A 20,432-nucleotide genomic window follows, 5' to 3' on the forward strand; every position below is an offset into this window, starting at 1 on the left:
AACAATGAAATTAAATAAAAAAGAGGCGGTAAACACAGATCAGTTTTGCAAACTTTTCGAGAAATAACGTCAAACATGTGTTAAATGCAAGCGCCAGTTACGTACGCAGTATTGCCATCTTTTATTAACCACATTTATCAGCTTTAACAAGATACTGAATATCTTAGTTAGTATGTGACTTATCTATCTCACATAACCAAGTACTGCTTCTCATGCTCTACCTCCTTGCAATATGTTTAAGCATAACTGCACTAGTAACCTTTTCCGAGGTATTGTACCTTTTCCAAACTAAACTTTTCTCTTCTGTAGATGGCAACAGTGTTCAACGGACTCTTCTAGGCTTGAAGTCAGCGTAAACAGTTCTTGTCAATATTTAATATGAAGTGTACAAAACTTTAATACCTCACTCCCTGTGTGCGCCAACGGCGTTTGCATCTAACACATGTTTCACGTTATTTCTCGAAAAGTTTGCAACACTGAACTGCGTTTACCATATATTTTGTCTTTATTTTCATTGTTGCTTGCAATGATGATATCCAATCTAGGTTATTCGATTTGCAAAAACATAACTTTCTCTTGGGTTGGCAACACTGTTCATCCGGTTATGTTCATCGATACAGGTGCCCTCCTCTCTCTAGTTGCTTCATGCAGTTTCGTTTCTCTGTCTCTTTTGGTTTCTCCGTTATCACGATTGCACATTCTAAATTATGTTATAATATGGAAACGTCATTTCATGACTTTGTTGGGGCCGCGGTGGCTCAGTGGTAGAGCGTTCACCTCTGGTGCTTGGGGTCCCGGGTTCGATCCCAGCCCCCGCCAAGTGAACTTTGTGGTGGACAAACACCGTGTGCGTGAGTTTTCTCGGGGTTCTCCCGTTTCCTCCCACTTTCTCTATTCCACCATTTCATTCATTACTCATCATCACCGTCTCCTTTAGCCTAACCGGCAATACCGTGGGACGTAAAGCTCAAAGATTTCATTTCATTTTTTTCATGACTTTGTTGTCAAGTCGGCACGGGTTAACGTTGTCGTAGGGACCTGCTATTTCACTAATGTGTGTTTATGGCAACATATAATACATTTCCTGGGTGTGCGTATCGTAACACGGAATTACCTCATATAAGGGACAGGAACACCCTAATATATATAATTCGATCTTCAATAACGTTAGCTTACGAGGGAAGGGCGCGATTTCACTCAAAGATAATTCCACCAAATTTGGTGTAGGAGTAGGTAATGGGAATACAAAAGAACGTGTGGAAGCATTCATTTCGCAGGTGTTCGGAATCAGAGATAATGGACAATACAGTTCAGGAGAAGAATGGCCTGTCAATAAGATATTGATGGAAGGGAGCCTTTACTCACTGTTGCGAACAATGCAGAAGTTAAGTAAAGTAGAATGAAAACAGAAAAGATGAGCTGGACAGAAAATGCGCCAATGTCCGCCCTCAGTCTCACCAGGCGAATGCCGGGATACTAAATATATCAACTCCCTGCCCTTGTCATTATCCACCTTATCTCTATAAAAAGGAATTGAAATAAATTTTTAAAAAAGACAGTCTCATCTGTTTCAGACTGAACGTGTCTTGGTTTTTGTTAGCATAATTATTTTTGAATACAGTTCCTGGTATTATGTGTGCCTGTTATATTGTTTTAACATTTCTGTTAACAACTGTTTCATTATGTCAAAAATAGTATATAGCTCATGTACGGTACCTTATGGTTAACTATGGTATTTTCTAATCTTGTTGAGACCAATTTGGAAGCTAACTTTATGAACATGGCATGTGTGTAAGACAGTTAAGACGTTCTGTCTCATGTGTGCTAGGCAACAGAAGCGAAACACTCATGTTTGTTTTGTGTTCACACTATTAAAGTGCAATGTTTGTGAAATATGCGTGAGTCATATTTGGAGTCTTGAACGCAGTTGTTACGAGCTGTTTCTGACTAATATATTTTGATGCTTTCTAGCGGTGAGTAGACAAAATCCAAATATTTCCTTTATCCTTTGCTTTAACATAGTTGTGCTAATGAACAGTCTTGTATGTATTCAAACGGTTATTTTTTGTTATGGCCGTCCACAGTCGTTCCCATTTTAAAAAACATTAATCCCGAAATATAAATTTTAATTCGCTTGAAACACACAATATTTTAATTTAGGTGGGCACCACGTCGTAGATCTCAAACACCCGTATAAATGAAATCAGTTAATATTGTTGGGTTCAAACATGGGCGGCGATTAGGGGGGGCAAAGGGGGGCAGTTCCCCCCCACTTTTTTGAAGCAACCCATTAATATATATACCGTAGTTTCATTTGGAAATATAAAGTTTATGTATGTATTACTGTTTCATAAGAAAAATGGTGCTATGTAACATTTACCGTTGCGTGAGTACGTGTTGATTGTCTTCCCGTGAAGTTAAGAAAGCTAGAGGAATTGCGTTTTAAGTGCGACGGAAAACAACCCAAAAATTAACCCATTGGAGCACAACAATTCGATCATAATTTCAATCCAGAAGTACAGAAGCCAAACCTGCTAAATCCATTTTCAGTTTTGTCAGGAAACGAAGAAGTGATGCCCTTATGTTTCAGAATTTTTTAACAATTTTCTTGTTTAGAGGTCCCTACTTAATACAAATGAGTGAAATCAACCATTAAACAAAAAAGTTGTTCAACAATTCTGAAAACATGAGAGCGTCACTTTTTCTTCGTTTCCAGACAAAATTCAAAAATGGATTTAGCAGGTTTTGCTTCTATACTCTCTTCTTACAAGGGCTTGATATGTTAGTCAGCTGCTTTGAAACTAATTGAGAGAACATTTCGCAAAAAAAAAAAAAAAAAAAAAAGTATTTCACAAGTTACTCTTTAATTGCACAAAAATTGACAATTCCTAAAATGTCTTCTCTTCTTTCTAAAGTAAAGAATATTGATTAAAAAGAGCGTAATAAGAAACAACTTCTACCTTTTCCATTGTTTTGTAATGTAATATACGAGTGAAGTGGTGTGTGTTTAGGGGTGTAACTGTATATACAATTAAATTTAGTGAATTCAACATAATTCTAGGTTTTAGGATTATTTTGTATAGCTAGAGTGTACAGTTATTCTAAGTATTGTTGTCTTTTGATGTGTTCCAAGAAAGTGAAAACTGCAACTAATGGCAACGAACATATTTCAAGAAGCTGCAAAAGCAAATATTGCTTTCAATGTCGTAGCATATGCTTGTAGTATTTACTGTCTTTCATTTTCTAAGAGTAATACATGCATTTAATAGCATGTGCGGAATTAAAAATTAAGTTGTTCAATTATCCCCAGTTTCAGTATAGCATTTACAAAACAAGATTCCTTATTCATTACTATGTTTAATATTATTATTTCTATTTATTTGGTTTTCAAATTTGTTATTAATCTGATTACATAATTTTCCAGACAGTATTTTAAGATGTTGATGAGCAAGGAATCAAATCTCTTCTTACATTTTCGTTATTTCAGAGTACAAAGGTCTAGTACCTACTTGCGTTGGTTTTGTCAATTTACTTAATAAAATATGAAATACGATATACAGTATTTTAACTTTAAAATATAGTATCCTATTAGTTATACAACCTTTCGTGAAACAAAGTGTTAGAAACAACCAGGAAAACTAAGATTGATATACAAATATTCAGATCGTCTTGCCACCCCACTTTTAACGTCTAATCGCCACCACTGGGTTCAAACATTTAATACTTACGTACTGATAGGATCTTATAGTGTGAAGAAATGCAACTTCATTTCGACCTCTTCCCTGGAAAACTTCTAGCCACGCCCATGATTAATTTATGTATATTTTTATTTATGTTTTTAAATATAATTTCATTAAGTTAACTAGTGATGCACACTCAACTGGTGACGGCAAGAGCAGGGCAGTTGATAGATTTAGTATCCCGGCATTTGCCTGGTGAGACTGAGGGCGGACACTGGCGCATTTTCTGTTCAGCTCATCTATTCTGTTTTCATCCTACTTTACTTAACTTCTGCATTGGCCGCAACAGCGTGCAAAGGCTCCGTCCCGCAAATATCTGATTGACAGGCTATACTTTTCCAGAATTGTAGGGCCCATTATCTCTGATTCCGAACGCCTGCGAAACGAATGCATCCACGCATTCTTTTCTATTCCCATTATCTACTCGTACACCAAATTTGTTGCAACTATCTCCGAATGACATCACGTCCTTCCCTCGTTAGTGGAGTGTCCACTGTATAAAGGAAGCAAGTAAGATTTTTTTGGACATATTTTATCTTTAAGAACGCTGTCTAAATCTCCTATTAGAGCTTCAAAGATTCTTGTCTGGCTATTGTAGATAGTTACTATAAGGTAATGCAGCGTAAAGTTTTCACTGTAATTAAGTATTACGTAAATATTTATGTCTACTTTTGTAACCACTTTGTTCATGTGTCCTTTTGCTATAAACGCCTTAATTGCGTGATGACCTATAACTCGACAACCTAATTTTTATTTGCATACTTTTCTTTGGTGAGGTGAGAGCATGAAATTCGCGATCTTAGTCAACTCTACTAAGTCATTTTCTTTTTGCTTTAAGGTATCTCATTGCTATTTTGATTAAAAATAAATTTAACAAACATGGTGTACTTTAATTTGGGTCATAATGATTAGATGGTTGGTTATCTATGTAGTAAGTGCAATGCATACTTAAAATAAACATTTCCTTAAATCAGTGAAGATTTGTTTTTATCCGCAATAGAGATAGTTACTGGCTAAACTGTATATGTGTTATAATTTTCTAAATCCAAAACTTATACCTGTAAGTTAGGAAGTTGTGTGGAAAAAGTGGAAGTTGGGAAATTCTTGAAGATGCGCTCTGCCCATTTAATATTTCAATGTTTTACAGTTTAGTATTTAGTAATATAAGGTCAGCTTAGATAACAAAATTTAAGTTGTAGGACAGAAGTAGATCTGGAAAAAGCCCTCATGTAGGTATAGGTTTGCTATCATTCTCACTTGAGGAAATAAAAATCTTGTGTCATTGAGCTCTGCTTCTGAATCTATAAATGCAACCTTAGCCAAAGAAGCCCACTTATACTACAAACGTCAACTTTAATTCGTTCACGTGTCTAAAATATAGTATTTATGGTCATATCTTAGAAAACTATTCGATGAAGAGTTAACTGGAGCTTGGTAGTTACTTGGTTATACCTAGTTGCCATCCTGTTTCTTGGAAGATCATAAAGCATTAGAATACCTTTTTGTTTACAAAGTAAAGTCACTGCGCTACTTATGAAGCAGTGAAGTACTAATTCATAAGTTTTCGGTTACATTTCTAGTTGTTATATTGGCATTAAAAGCAAATTAAAGTTCCGAAATTATAGATTGAATGAACATTAATAGGTGTTGTTTTCCCTCATGGACTAGACATTCAACTATTGCAATCTATTGTTTTGAAAAGGAAACCAGTTAATATACTGACTGCCTAGAGCTAAATGAGACGGACGATACGTACAAGTGAAAAATGAATAATTGGTAGAATAAAAATACCAGTGCTACGTGTACAGCAGGAAAAATTCTGATTTCTACGGTGTTATATTTTCTCAATTAATATTGAAACCAGAAATAATAATAAATTTGTGTTTTTGGTTTTAGCAGACATAAATTACAATAGTGCTGAAACATATTCTTGGGACGCTTGGGACATTATAGAAAACCGCATCTTGCTATATATTAGCGTTTTTACTCTGTAGCGATGAACATTAAAACCAAAATTGGTTGATTCTTGCAACTTCTTCTTTGAATAGAGATTTAAGGAATAAGAAAGTAGGTAGTCTTAGAATGTTAAATCGGGTCCCTAAAACGCGTCTAGCTATTCTTTAACGTTTTTGCTCTATGCAGATTAATATTGAAACTGGAATTTGTGAATTTCTTTCACTTCCGGTTTAATAGACAGTCAGTGATGGAGGTGAAATGTATTCTTGGGATGCTTAATTGACTGTGGAAAAAACCTTTTTGCTAACGATTACAGTTAAAGCTATATAGTGATCATCGTTAAAACCAGAAATTGTTGATATCTACCACTTTTGGCTTAAATGTAATGTTCATCAAGGAAGTCATTCATAACTTTAAACCTACTACATCCTGGCTAAATTTTATAGTGGTTCAACAAACAGTTACTGCGATGTTTTGTCTCCTGGACGGACGGACATATATTTCTTTTTATCTCTCAGACAGAGGAACGGGAAAATTTGTTGATTAATCCGAAACGCATCTATTCCAATAGGGAATCAAACCCAGGTTTATAGTAAATGTACCGAAGGATGTGAAAAATTTTCACAAGACACAAATCTGTAGGGAAAACTTAATTTTTGTATGAGTTTTAGGGTTAACTGAGTGAAAGGAAATTATTTTCTTTCTATAATTTGTCTTTCATTTGCCATTTCCCTTACATTTTTTCCTCCGAGAAATGCACTTTTATCCATTTAAAAAAAAAATACATTCGCTTGCCCTCCTCACTTTCCAAAAGAACGGAACAAACGAGCGTTTCTTTGACCGACCTTTTTTAAAACTATAATAACCGAACAAAATTGATATTAAACTCGTGATTTAAATGCAGCAAATATTTCGGTTTTATTAAGTGGCTAACCAAAAAAGTACTGAAGAAACAACCTACTCTTCACAACTTTTGCATGTTAAACATTTTATCAAATAATATAAAATTTTGTTCCATTTTCTCTTAAACGTATATTGCCCCTTTTTTCGGCACCCCCTTTGGAAATGAGTACGCCCTCTGGGGGCGTTAAGGATCACGTTGAGAGTCACTGCATTAGTATACAGTTAAAATATATTCTTTAAATTAAAAAAAGAGTACTTATCAGAATGCAATTCTATTTAGTATTAGCAAATTCCGTATTATTTGTTAATGATTCTATTGTACTTTTCAGGTCGTAGTGTTGCTCGTACTGGTAGTCTTAGGCCTCCTGGCCGCGTTAGCGTGGTGGGTTCGTCGGTGCAGGTAAGTGCCAGTTTCCGTTACTCCATTCACGTTTCACATTAAGAAATATAAAGTTTGTGAAAGAGATCCTCAAGACACGGCCGAAAGCGTCCTCCTTTCTTTATTTCCTTTTTTCTTTACCATCGACTATCTCGGGTAACAGGATTTGTATATTGGATTTGGGGACGTTGGTCTTCGGATTTAGATCGCAAAAATGTTGTTATTCCAAACGAGAGAAATCCGAGACGGAATATAGACGCGACTCGCGTTCTTATCAGGATTTGTAGGAAGTCCTTGTTCGTAGTACGAGAGACATCTTTGTGGGTTAGATGCATCAGCTGATGGACCAGTTAAAATGAAATAACCGCAATGAAAAAAGAAAAGTAAAAAAGCAAAACTTCGCCTCTCTTTCCAGCAACCAGTATTGGTATGAAATATGTACTCCGTTTATGTTATGTGATAAAGCGTAAAATATCTGTATAAAACGAAGAAAAATATATTCTATAGGGAACTGCATGAAGAACATAAGAGACCGTAGCTTACTAGATAACATAAAGTGTCATAAAACGCGTAACTCAGTTTCTGTTGTTTTCTTTAACCGTGGTATTATGGCTTTTTGTTTATAAAATCGGACCCATCCGAACTTACTATTATACTGTTTACAAAGTGTGATGTGAAAAATCTTGGCAACGAATTTAACATACTGAGGCTAATTGGTGTTGATGTTGAAACTTCTCAGAATTTCACTCCTTTATTAACTCCTCAATAAAATGCATTTTGAAATTATGGGAAAGAGATATAATACATAAAGTTCTATAATACTTCCCATAATTTTAAATTATAACTTTAGAGGACTTGGTTTCATTCACCCATCACTAAGCATAAATACTTTGGATCCTACGAAGAGTCGTTTTAAAGGTCGTATTAGGATTTTGAATGGCGTAAATACTGAAGGCTAACTTCAGTATTTAGAAACATATTAGTGAAGTTAACAACGATTTATATAAAAATGGCCAATCTCGACTTTTTTGCAGGGTTGTTCAAACACATTAGGAGAAATCAAAGTAAAAGATACCTATTTTCTTTTATAAGTAATTAATTTATCCTATTTTAAATTAATTTTGCATAGAGCCCATTGTGTTTATCATAGAAAAACGGTTAAAAAGTAAAGGTTTTCTCACAAAGTTACAATTTTGAAGGTAGCATCTTGCTTATCGACACGTACACTCATGTCCAAAATTATTGTCGCATGTCTATAAATATGTTGTTGCAGGAATATAAATTGATAACGAATTTGCCCGGTATTTCTTAAAATGTTAGTATGTGTATAATCGACAAAGACATGTATGTGGCAAATTTCATGTCAAAACAGCAGTAAATAAGAACAATAAAACGAAAATAAAAGGTTATTGTCCATTTAGCAACATTCCGTTTCACTCATCCTAATTTTCGTATTTATAATTATTTTCCTATATTATTTGTGGGAAATTTACCACAAATATACATTTCCCGATTATACCATAGTATCAGTATTAAAAGTACTCTGCAAAATTATTATCAAATTATATTCTTACAAGAAAATAGTTATAGATATGCGACAATCATTTTGGACATGAGTGTACAAAATAACAGCAACATCGTATCTTTCACATCTTCCCAACAGTCTTCCATGCTAGACGGAACTATCTATATCATACCTATATACAGGAGAGGGTCTACAACTCCATATAGCAGTATATCCATTATAAAGTACGATCAAATGTACCATTAACATTCATTCTGTGCACATTTGGAACAAAAAGGGAAGTTCATATATAAGTATTCTAACCACTCACAAGATAGTACAACTCAAAACTCACAAGAAAGTATTTCTTAAAGTGTTAAATCAGTCGGACAGAACTTCTATATCCTATCAATGCCGAAATTATTCTTAAAATTTTTAAATAACACATTTTTAAATAACATGATGAATAACAATATGTAGCATTCTGACTAATCTCTTCAGAGAGAGAGGATTACAATTAAAATTTAGATTTCTGGGATTTCGGCATCTGTGCCCATGCTGACCTATCGTATATGAGGGATGACGTCCCTTTGTGATCACACGATCCGAGAAAAGGAAGGAAAAAGATTGGAGAAGAAGGAAGTGGCTTGGGACCTGTATGTTAGGTACAATCCCGACATTTAACTAATGTGAATGAGGAAAATCCAGAAAAAACTCACTCACAATGCCTGCACTGAAAAAACGTTTTACACTTTTTCGATCGGGTGTCCCTACCGTATGCCAAACCCGGGACCGCTGCAAAAATAGAGAGAAAGGTAACAGAATTTTTGTTGCTAATTGTACAGATTTTTTAAAGTTCAAATTGTTCAAGAAAAAAGTTACAAATACAACTACAGTTCTCAGATAACCTAATTTTGAAGAAGATAACATGTAGATAAGGCACAAGAATTGAGCACAAGAGTTAAAATTGTATCTATAAAGGTAATCAAGAAAGTTCTGTTGCTTTTTGTGGAGGTCTGTGTTACATGGGTCCTCACACAGTTAGTTGAATACTAATGAAGATAAGGTGAAAATCATTTGTTGGTGTGGGTATATCAAAAGACTACCTGGTTATGCCAGTTCAGTTACACTGTGAACTTGCGTAAGGACAGACTGAATATGAGACCTCCACAGAGCGTCTTAAGAGCGTGTATGTTTTACGAGTTCAAACTGGGGTGAAACGCCGCTGCAGCGAGGCGGAAAATATGCCAGACCTTTGGTGACGATGCCGTGAGTACGCGGACAGTGCAGTGGTGGTTTAACAAGTTTAAGGACGGTGGCGAAACATTCGAAGACGCACAACGTGCCGGATGACCAACACATGTACAAAATGAAGATTTTCAGGTAGCAATTGAGGCAAACAGCGGCTAAATATGTGAGGAACTGGAACTATAATTCAGTATGAGTGGAGAAACCATTCAGCTGCACCCTCATCAACTTGGGAAGCACTACAAGTTGGAAGCACTACCATGATTTAACTTCGAAGCAGAAGGCAACTCGAGCAGACATATGTATTTCTTTGCTGTCTCGTCTGAGGAAGGACTCATTTCTGAACAGGTTTTGACATGTGATGAGAAGTGGGTTCTGTACAAAGCTCCACGACGCCGTCATCATTTGTTAGCCTACCATGAACCGGTTCCAAGACAGCCGAAACTAGCACTACACCAGAGGAAAGGTTCCCTTTGTGTTTGGTGGACTGCTCGTGACATCGTGCATCGGGAATTGCTACCAGCTAGTCAGATCATCAATGTAACTGTGTACTGTCAGCGGTTGAGCCGTGTTCAAGATAAACTCAAACTCTGGATCGCAAAGGGGTCCTCCTGTTACAATTCAACGCTAAGCCCTACATGGAGAGGATGACAAGGTACACCATTCTACACCTTGGATTTGAAACACTATTGCGTCCGCCATACTCTCCGGACATTGCACCGTCCGATTATCGCCTGTTCCATTCCTTGGACAATCACCTTAGATCACGCCAGTTGAAATCTCTAGTAGAGGTGCAAAATGCACTTGATACATTCTTCGCTTCACGGCCCACCAAGTTCTGCCGCAATGGAATTCATGGCCTTCCAGAACGTTGGCAGAATGTCGTGGATGCTGATGGAGAGTACTTTTGATCTTCCAGGTATGTCTTAGGTGACATATCGATGTTCGAATGTGGAGGGTGAAAAAACGACAGAAGTTTCTTGGTTACTTTTATACAACGGTTGCGACCTGCAGAAGAACTCAAGAAAGATTAAGCGTATACAGAAAATGAATCAAGTAAGATATTATAAACCTTAACTTTGTTTGTAAAGAAGTTATAACAGTTGAGATTTAAAATCCTAATATATATTAATGAGGAAGACTAATCTATAACTTACTAAAATACAGGGTGGAGCACGAAATATTATATACTGAAAATATGCAATAAAGTACAAGTGTGAAAGTTTTGTGTATTTTAATTTCGGTATTTTTTTTTTTTTTGACTCATGTATGGCTCAACTTTTGTGAATTCCCTGCATGTGCGGTGTAGTGTTCGTTTGTTTCCAACATGGCGGACGAAATTGGTTGACACTTGAGCAGCAAGTGAAAGCAGTGTTGTTTTGCGCGGAAATAGCATAGCTGCAAAACAAGAACGTTTCTGCTTTCATTTTCGTTTTGAGTAGACACTCTGAGGAGAAGCTATGTATAAATTATCGACAAAATTTGAGACTGGTGGTAATGTTTTGCAAAGGAAACGACTGCATCCTACCTAAGTCCGTACTCCAGAAAATATTGCCACGGTGGGAGTGGCCTCGGCACGGAGCCCCGGTAAGTCGACCAGAAGATCTTCTGCTGAGTTAGACATTGCACGCCATTCTCTTCAAAGAATACTACAGAGGGATCTAGAGTTATTCCCATACAATATTACAGTGTTGCATAAACTAACCGTGACAGACAAATGTAGGTGAGTTCAATTTGCTGAATGGGCTGTTTCGCAAGTTGATGCAATAATTCACAACACATGGTTCTCTGACGAGATTTACGTTCATCCAAACGATTGTGTGAACAAGCATAATATGCATTTTTTGGAGGGAGACAAAAAATGGTCCTAATGTTGTGTATGAGACAGAAAATTCTCAAGTTAAAGTGTGTGTGTGTGTGGACTGAGAATTCCACACAGGGAATAATTAGGCCATTTTTGTCATGGAGACAGTCAACTGTGCACGCTACATGGAAATATTGCGAAACAATTTTCTCGCCCAACTCTATGTAACAGGCTTAGCAATAAAAAACAGTGGTTCATGCAAGACGGAGTTCGCCATTATACAGCAAACGTTGTACTAGACTTCCTGCATGATCGTTTTCTGTTTCATGTGATGTCCCATCGATATCCTGAACGTTTTCCACATGGTGTAATTTGGCCACCACACAGTCCAGTACTTAATCTCTGTGATTATTTCTTATGGGGATATTTAAAGGAAGCAGCCTACCAGAGTAAATCACGAAATCTCATGAAACTGTAAGCAATCGTCCTGGCATTTTTTCAGGGATTTAACTGAGGACTTGTGTCGTAGGATTGTAAATAGCTCAATGTTCGTCTCAGTGAGGCGATATGCCAAGAATGTGCACATATTGAGCATGTCCTTCATGGTAATTAATCATGTAAATTTCAAAGAATAAATCAATACTCAGTTGTGTCACATATTGTGTGGGCAGCATAGTCTCTGTGGGATTTCTCGGGGTACTCCCATTTTCTTCTGCTAACTCATTTCACCATTTCTTACATCATTATTTACTTGTCTTAATCACCTTCCCCTTAACCTAAAGAGCTTAATCGTGGGCGTTTTACTGAAATATTTCATTTTGCATCTCATATTTTATATATCGATATTAAAAATTAAGGTAACTGCAGGTATATACGCCAGTGCAGCTAAATACGCCAAGTGTTTAATGCTGGGACATTTCCGACGAAATCCGCTAAAATGCACCTCCAATATATGCCACGGACTTTGACAAGTCCAATTTGACGAATAATCTGGGAGACAGAACTGAGACCACCACGCCATGCAGTGTTGTTTGCTTTGGGAAGATTCCGTGGAAGGACGTCATTATTTTGATAGACCTAAGAATCCGTTATTAGTACCGCGCTAACTCAGAACATTGCCGGTTGTTTACAGCAAAGTACATCTTATTTCGTGTTCGTTTAGGAACACTTTGTTTCGCAAGTGTAACTTCAGTATTTGTGATTCCATGGCTACTAAAGCAATACCAAGCATGGTTTGTGATTCCATGGCTACTAAAGCAATACCAAGCATGGTGCAGCGAAATACGCCATGGCTTGTGCAGAACTGACTGTAGAAGACAAAGATGTTTTAATTTGTCCCGCAAGTTCCATGTAATATAGGTGTAGTTTTCTTTCAAAGTCACAGTACAGTGACACTGTTTGTTTTAGAGATGCAAGGGCTCGAAAAAAAAAAAAAAACTCGATTTTTTCTGCTTCGCTTTTTTGCTTGGGAAATTTTGGGCTTTTTTCAAAATTCTGCTTTAAATGGATAAACGAGATTTTGTTTCGCTTCACTATAACACAAAAAGTCATTTAATTAGTGGTTGATGTCGATAATAATATAAAACCTCGAAAATAAACCATGAATTTCGAAAAGATATTTCAAACAGTTTTACTTCTCAACATATTTACATTATGAATTCCAAAGGATTAACCAATGTATATAATAACATTTTTTTAACCTTCTACATACAAAAGTAAGCAGGGTTGGCAAAATGGCAGAACCCCGTTTTTGGGGGAGGAGTTTAAACTAGTTTTTTTTTTTTAAACCAGGCTTTTTTGGGTTTAGATATTTTGCTTTATATATTTATATTACATATTGACAGAAATAAGTTTGTTTCGCCTTGGTGTTATTATGCAACAATGGGGTTGTGCTGGAAGAGGTCACATAAGCTTAAATAAGTCCGGTCAGTAAATTTCTTAAATTGGGAAACTCCCGCCCTAGCCATCGGGAAAATCCTCTCATTACTCTAAATGTAAAACAATAACGGAAAAATCCTGTTATTGCTTTGCATGTAAAATTTAAAGGTCAACATATTATAATCAGTACGCTAAAACTGAGGTATTAAATTACAAATTTAGTACGTACATATCATTGAAAGTCCAATCTAAGCTAATGTTGGAAGCTACTTAGGAAATCGATAATTTTTACCAATTTATATCAATATATTTAAGTAACCTTGGCTTCTTTATAAAACAACAGGCATTCAGGCATGCAGAAATATACAATTTGGTTTCGTTTCGTATGTTCAGGCTTAACATCCTTACGTAATACCGAGGTTATCAAGAAGAAGACTTTCGCTTAAAGTGACATCCGAACCGATACTTTGTTTACGCATGAAAGAAGGGTTGTTGTTCGACCGAGAATTGAACATGGGACACCTTGATTAAAAGGGGAAAAGGAAATAAAACTAATGCAGATGGTTTGGTGTGGGGAAACGTCACCATGAAGTTCACACGATTGGCATTTTTCGTTCTTTTTATTTTCTTTGGTTTAAACCAGTTGTTTATTTAAAACAAAAGAAAAAAAAACAGCTGCTGTAAACCAGCCAACCCTAAAAATAAATACTTATTTTTAAAAAAATGCACAATAACTAACAAAATTCTATGCAGTATTTTTCAAAATATTCCATATCCTCTTTTTGGAACAAAATAAAATTAAAATAAAACATAAGAAAAATACTTAGATTTATATGATACACTTAAAGGCTGCACATCTAGAGCTTTTGGTTTTGTATATTCTTGAAATTCTACAGTTTTATATAACCACCATCACGGTTTACTCAGTCCTCAAGTTTTCTGAATTTTTAACAAGAGGGATTCAACATATGAATGGTGTGAGGCAAGAACACGGTAACCCACAATTTTACTATTTTAAGAAATTAGAGATTTTCTGCTGCACAATCCATTTTGAAAGTCAGAAAGCTAATTTTTTACATAAGACTATACATGAAGGATTAAACGAAGCGGTATGCTTTGCTGTCTATCTGGTGCTGCATAACTCAGCAATTGAAAATTTGTTAGTTATCATGTTCTTGGCTCACACCCTTCATATCATTATGGAACTCTCCTCACCCCAGCACCACCCAAAAAAAGGACTACGGAATATATTTAACCTAATATAAATACAACTGCACAACAAACATGATTGAGTGGAAGCTTCTATCGAGAAGTCCGTGATTCAACTCAGCATTCGATCATTCTGACAAAGCTTTTCTTCGTTCCATCTGTGAAGTAGAAATAGTGCGTGTACTGTGCGTTGGCCGACTTCCTTTCTTATTGTTTCTAAATCGTAATTATTACTAATTACCAGCAGTGACGGTTTTGCGAAGGTTAGGGGGGCGGTCTTTCGGACGGAAGCCTGTTTCCCAAAATTACTTAATGTCTAAAACAAACGAAATATATATTAGTCATACCTTTACCCATAAACTTTAAGCTGCCGTCAAATAAAAATTACGAATGTTTAGAAAAACTGAACATTAGTAAGAAAAATAACTCCAAAAATACTTTTCTAAATCCGCCACTGATTCTCAGTAAAAAATGATCTTCAATGAGGTTTATCGCTAAATATATAAACGAAACGAAATATTAGTTATGCCTGTACTCATAAACTTCAAGCTCCACCCAAATAAAATTAGGACATTTTAGAAAACGAAACAATCAGAGAAATCCCCCCCCCCCAAAGTACTTTTCTAAATCCACTACTGATTATTTGTATAAATTAGTATTCAAGGTTGTATCCGGAAAATTATTGCTAAATCGTTGCACAGCTACAGTATAACAGAAAAGTGCAAGTACGGTTTGACGGATATATTGAAAAACGTACGCTTTGACGGATATATAGAAAAACGTAAGTTTAACTTTTGCACTAGAAGCTAGAGTACTAAGCTCTTAGAAATGAAACACGGATGACAAACTGAAATGTTCCCTAGAAGAAAAAAATGTCGATAACTCAAAAGTAAAAATAAAGTTAAATAGCCTCTAAAATTGCCCTCAAATACTACATTCTTCACGTTAGCTTTAATTCATAAAATGTGTGCTCCATCAATCTTGCTGGTGAAATTTAGAGCGAAATGTGGCATTTAGGTCATGGAATTCTTATCTAATTATAGAATATACTATAAGAAAGCTATTTAGATAGAAAAGTAATGAAAATAAAAAAAAAATTCCAAAATTCTCGATTTTTTCCCAAAAAAGCCGGCTTTTTATGTAAAAAAAAAAAAAAAAAAAAACAATCGATTCAAAAAAGCCGGCTTTTTTGCATCTCTAGTTTGTTTATCTTCTTATGGACTAAAAATTTTCAGTTTGCAACTCCATTTCGACTTTGGAGGTGATCATTTTTACATTATATCTTTTCATTTTCATCTTACACTTTAGTTATTCTAAGTTTTGCTTCAGCCATGTTGTGTAGTAATATTTGACTTCGTATAATACAGACGATGTAAGTAGTTGCAATATTTATTACAGGTTTCTAGTAGTATCCTAGGCTTGACGTAATTACCTGCATGTGTTGGTAAATGTGCCACTTTGTAACACTTTTTTCTTTCACTTTGGGTACAAAATAGAAGTGTGTCATCATTGCCACATTTTTTCTACACGCGAAAATTACTACTCTGCAACCAGCATGTCTTATTTTTGTGTGTGTTTCAAGAAAATTAAGGTCATAAAAGATACAACACCCTTACCAGCGTACAACACCACATGGCGTATTTACCTGCACCTACCTTATATTAGGTAATTTAAGTATATGACATTTTATGTGCCACCCTGTATATCCAATGAAGCTGCCATCATTAGTATGTTTATATTAAATAATGATAGAACTTTCTAACTGAAAGTGGGGTATGTAATAAACATATTAACCTGTACTTACATTTTAAATTAAATGGGATAACTGTTTACAGTTAAATTTGTGTTGCCAAGGGAATCTACGTCAGAGAGTTGTTAAGACAACTCTGAGGGACTAATCATATACGTTATTGTAGCACTTTCAAGTTGAACACTTTAGGAAAGCAGGACAACAAATTACACTGTACATCGTTACCACTTTGTAACCATGTTTCGGTGGAAGGAGCACACCGGACGCCTCAGTGGAATACCCATGATGTGATAAGGTAGCACATCCTAAGAGAAATGAACAGTAAAATCACAACATATAACATGCGTTCATCCAATTTAAATTCGTTTCTTATTTTGCTTCAGGTATAGTTGGTTATTGTGTGTTATGTGTTAGTTAGGGGAAACATTGAAGAAATTGCACTTAAAGAAGTGAAAACGATCATTACAACTTATTTTTTTTATTATAGGTTTCAAGCATAAATTGTTCTAGAACAAACATTTTATTGTAAATATGTATGTTTATCCGAATCACAAGCTATTTTCTAATACATATTTGGCTCCAGTTAATGAACCGTTATTGTAACCAAAATTAATTTTCAATAGCAAATTGAAATATTTTTTATATGTATATTTATTTTACGTATGATTCCTCAAAACTTAACCCATTGTTCCGTACGGAAAGCACGATATTTACAAAATCTTAGGACACTACATTTCACATATGTTATTTTTTAAATTTCAATGAATTTTTGAGTTTCATGTTCATTGTCTTCCCTTTATACCACAGAAGACAAATACAATTGAATGATGGTAAAGAAATAACTGTGAACTTACAACATTTAACATTCAAGCCCGGAATGAGGTTAGAATATATAGATCTTGGGATTACCAACTCAATGTATTATACATACTCGACAAAAAAGTGATAAGGTTTTAAAGCGTCATATGACACTGTTTGCTATTATTGGCTATATTTGCACTTTATGTGCTTTATAAATAAAAGTATAAATTAATAAGCAGACTTAAATTTTACTCGAATCTTGTACAATATGTTTACATAAATATGAAAAAGAATTGGAAAGAAGGAAACGAAATTGAAAACCGGGGTTTGATCAGGGTTTGTTCCCCTTTGTACATATAAAGGAAAGTTCCTTATCTTACTCCAGTATTTTGAAATTTACATCAAGAGTTCAAAAAGTTTGTTTTTTTCAGAGATGTAGAAATAAATTAAATTCAGGATAAAATTAGATTTACAATTTGCCGTTTATTTTCTTCTTCCAACAATTAGTTCAATTTCAGTTCACAAAAGTTTGGCAAACTTTTATGTCATAGATGTACTTAAACTTGTTACTTATTAAAGTTTTTATGGTGTATTTTTGATCCTCGACATGTGATATATTTCAAGATTTTTCCATAGAAGCAGTGGTCGAAGTGAGACGGTATGCGGTGGTATGCCATACCATATCTGGTTTTTCAATAATGAGGACATACCGTCTCTGGTTTTTCAGTGATCAAGACAATATTTAAATAACAGTCATGTTGAGTCAAAATCATATTAAAACATACTGCCTCTGTTTTTTGCACTTCGAACACTGCATAGAAGTAACGGATACACCTTTAACGGAAAACTATTTTTGCTCATTCAATTAAACTGAACTTTATATAGCTCTTATTATGAAGTTTCAACTTTGAAATCTGTACAATTATCCAACAGATGTTGTTGATATGGTGCAACTAATGTTGTAAACTGAATTATGGTTAAAGTAAGGCATCATTGACTCAAGAATTCACTGAAACTTGTGGTGACACGACTTTAGCAGTTATGTTTAGCTACCTTGGAAAACAGACGATATATTCACTTTAATTTACAAGAAACTACTCGTATATACAATTTGTTTCATTCATTTTATATCTGTCTCTATACAACATGTACAAGACTACACAATACCATATCATCATCATTCATTCATTCTATTTTTAAGCAGAAAATTCAATATGTGTTTGTATCTGATTTTCCCCTTTTTTAAACCTGTTAGCGATTAAATCGTTCTGTGTATATATGCAACTTCTATTTTGCCAATAAACAATAACAGAAAACACAATCTGCAATAACAAGTCTATCTGCATAAAAATCGGAAATGGGTAATAAAGTGGTTGTTGATTAACTCACACACTTTTCTTCCAACTTTTTTTGAAGGCTCATTGTGATATGTAATCCGAGATACCAGAAATGTTACACCACTGGAATGACAGTAACCTAATTTTCCGTTGGCAGAGCATGAAAATTACTTAGTAAAATAATAATTGTGCGCGACAACGATAAAACGTTCTGCATTATTCTTTTTCTATATGCAGAAGTACTGCATGTCCAAAGTGATGAAGCCGAAAAATTCACATACATCGAGAGCAAGGGGCGCAATTACTCCTCGAGTTTCATACGAAGAGTGCATTTTTTAACCTAAGTACTGCTTTGATTTTTTTTTTTAAAGAACAAGTATACCTTTCGTAACAATTTTATACTTACACGAAAGCCTGTACCTTAATCTGCTTTTCTACATATATTCCACTAATATTAAGGCACTTATGGTATCGTACAACAAGCTTTTGAATACTGTACGCACAGAATTCCGCCACCTAATTTGACAAGCACTGACATTTTGACCTCGTCATCGTTGTCTGGTGCTGACCACCCAAGTGTTTCCTTAAATATGGGGCAATTTCATAAAGAACACTTCTTCAAACTTGAGGAAACTTATCAGATAACGATGAAGTCATAAAGCATCTGTTCTCTTTCACGTTTTTATGAAGTTTCTCCTCCAAGTCGTCAGTGATGACAGAAGGTCGCCCAGTTCGTTCCTCATCATGAACGTTTGTGCAGCCATCTTTAAAAGCTCTAACATTTCCGCACCACTCTACCGCTTATAATGTTTCCTCCATATAATTCACTAATCTGTCTATGAATTTCAACCACTTTCACGCCCTTATCAAAGAGAAACGAATCTCAGCGCATATTTCACAGTCGGTGGTATTCTCAACCGGCGCACAGTGTGACATTTTGGAAATCTAGAAGGACAAAATTATATCAAGAATCTATCACATTAAAATTTCATAATGTACGTTTCTAGGGTATAATAGTAGAAAAGACTGAACCCTACATTAAAAAAAAGCATTAGTATCAAATCCACGGCAGCAATAACAACCATCGCAAACACACATTAAATAAAAAGAAGAAGAAAGAGTTGTTCACATCAAGAGAAACGAAAGCGAGAGAAAAGTTGATTGTAAAAAAAAAGAAAAAACAGTCTGTACGATTAGTTATTGAAATAGAGCATGAATACATGAATTTGGATATTTTTAAGCCTCCACTTTCCCCTGCCTTGGCCAAATTCGTTTGGTCTTATTCATGGCAGACGCAACTGCCCCTTATCAATTTATTCTCTCTCTCTCTCTGCTATTTTTTATTTTATTCCTTTACTTTCTCTCCTCTTTTCTTCTTTGAAACCTCAACAGGATGAGGCAAGGCTGCTATTTTTTTTTTTTTTTGGTATGATACCTTATCACTTTGAGCCATGCCATTTATATTCTATTTTATTATTTTATAATTTATTACCTTTTACAAAAGAAAAAAATAAAAAAAAGGCTTGCGTCAGTGTGATATTCTTCGGAAAACTTTTGTCTGTATCTGATTTGTTCAGAACCATCACAACCCTACTTACTACAAGTTCCACTAAGCGGTTAGCGTACGCGCCTTTGGCGCAGGAGACCCAGGTTCGATTCCCGGTGGGAGCTCATGTGGTTCGGATTCCACGTTAATTAGTAGGTCCACGTCTCATAGCCTCGTTGCTGAAAAGGGACGTTAAACGCAAAATCAACTCAACTCATCTCACTACAAGTTCCAATACACTATTCATGCATTCATGTTGAAGACTAGACTGTACTCATCATATCATAAAGTAAAATCTGCGAAAGAGAAAAGTTATCCGCCAGAAATATTTGTTAGAGATGTGTCTGCAGAAGTGCCTTACAATCGCTGTAAGGGAC

The 20,432-nt window shown here is 35.3% G+C and overlaps 1 protein-coding gene across 1 annotated transcript in view; it reads left to right on the plus strand.

Moving 5' to 3' along the window:
- The window catches only part of Slob (Slowpoke binding protein), an 823,759-nt gene that overhangs the window by 332,817 nt on the left and 470,510 nt on the right, over positions 1-20,432 (plus strand). Inside the window, exon 3 of the mRNA XM_081762291.1 lies at positions 6,929-6,999. Coding sequence (XP_081618417.1) covers positions 6,929-6,999 — 71 coding nt within the window. The remainder of the gene's footprint in view (positions 1-6,928; positions 7,000-20,432) is intronic.

This window comes from Thermobia domestica, chromosome 6 (genome assembly GCF_964235325.1).
Source record: "Thermobia domestica chromosome 6, izTheDome1.hap1.1, whole genome shotgun sequence".
NCBI lineage: Eukaryota > Metazoa > Arthropoda > Insecta > Zygentoma > Lepismatidae > Thermobia > Thermobia domestica.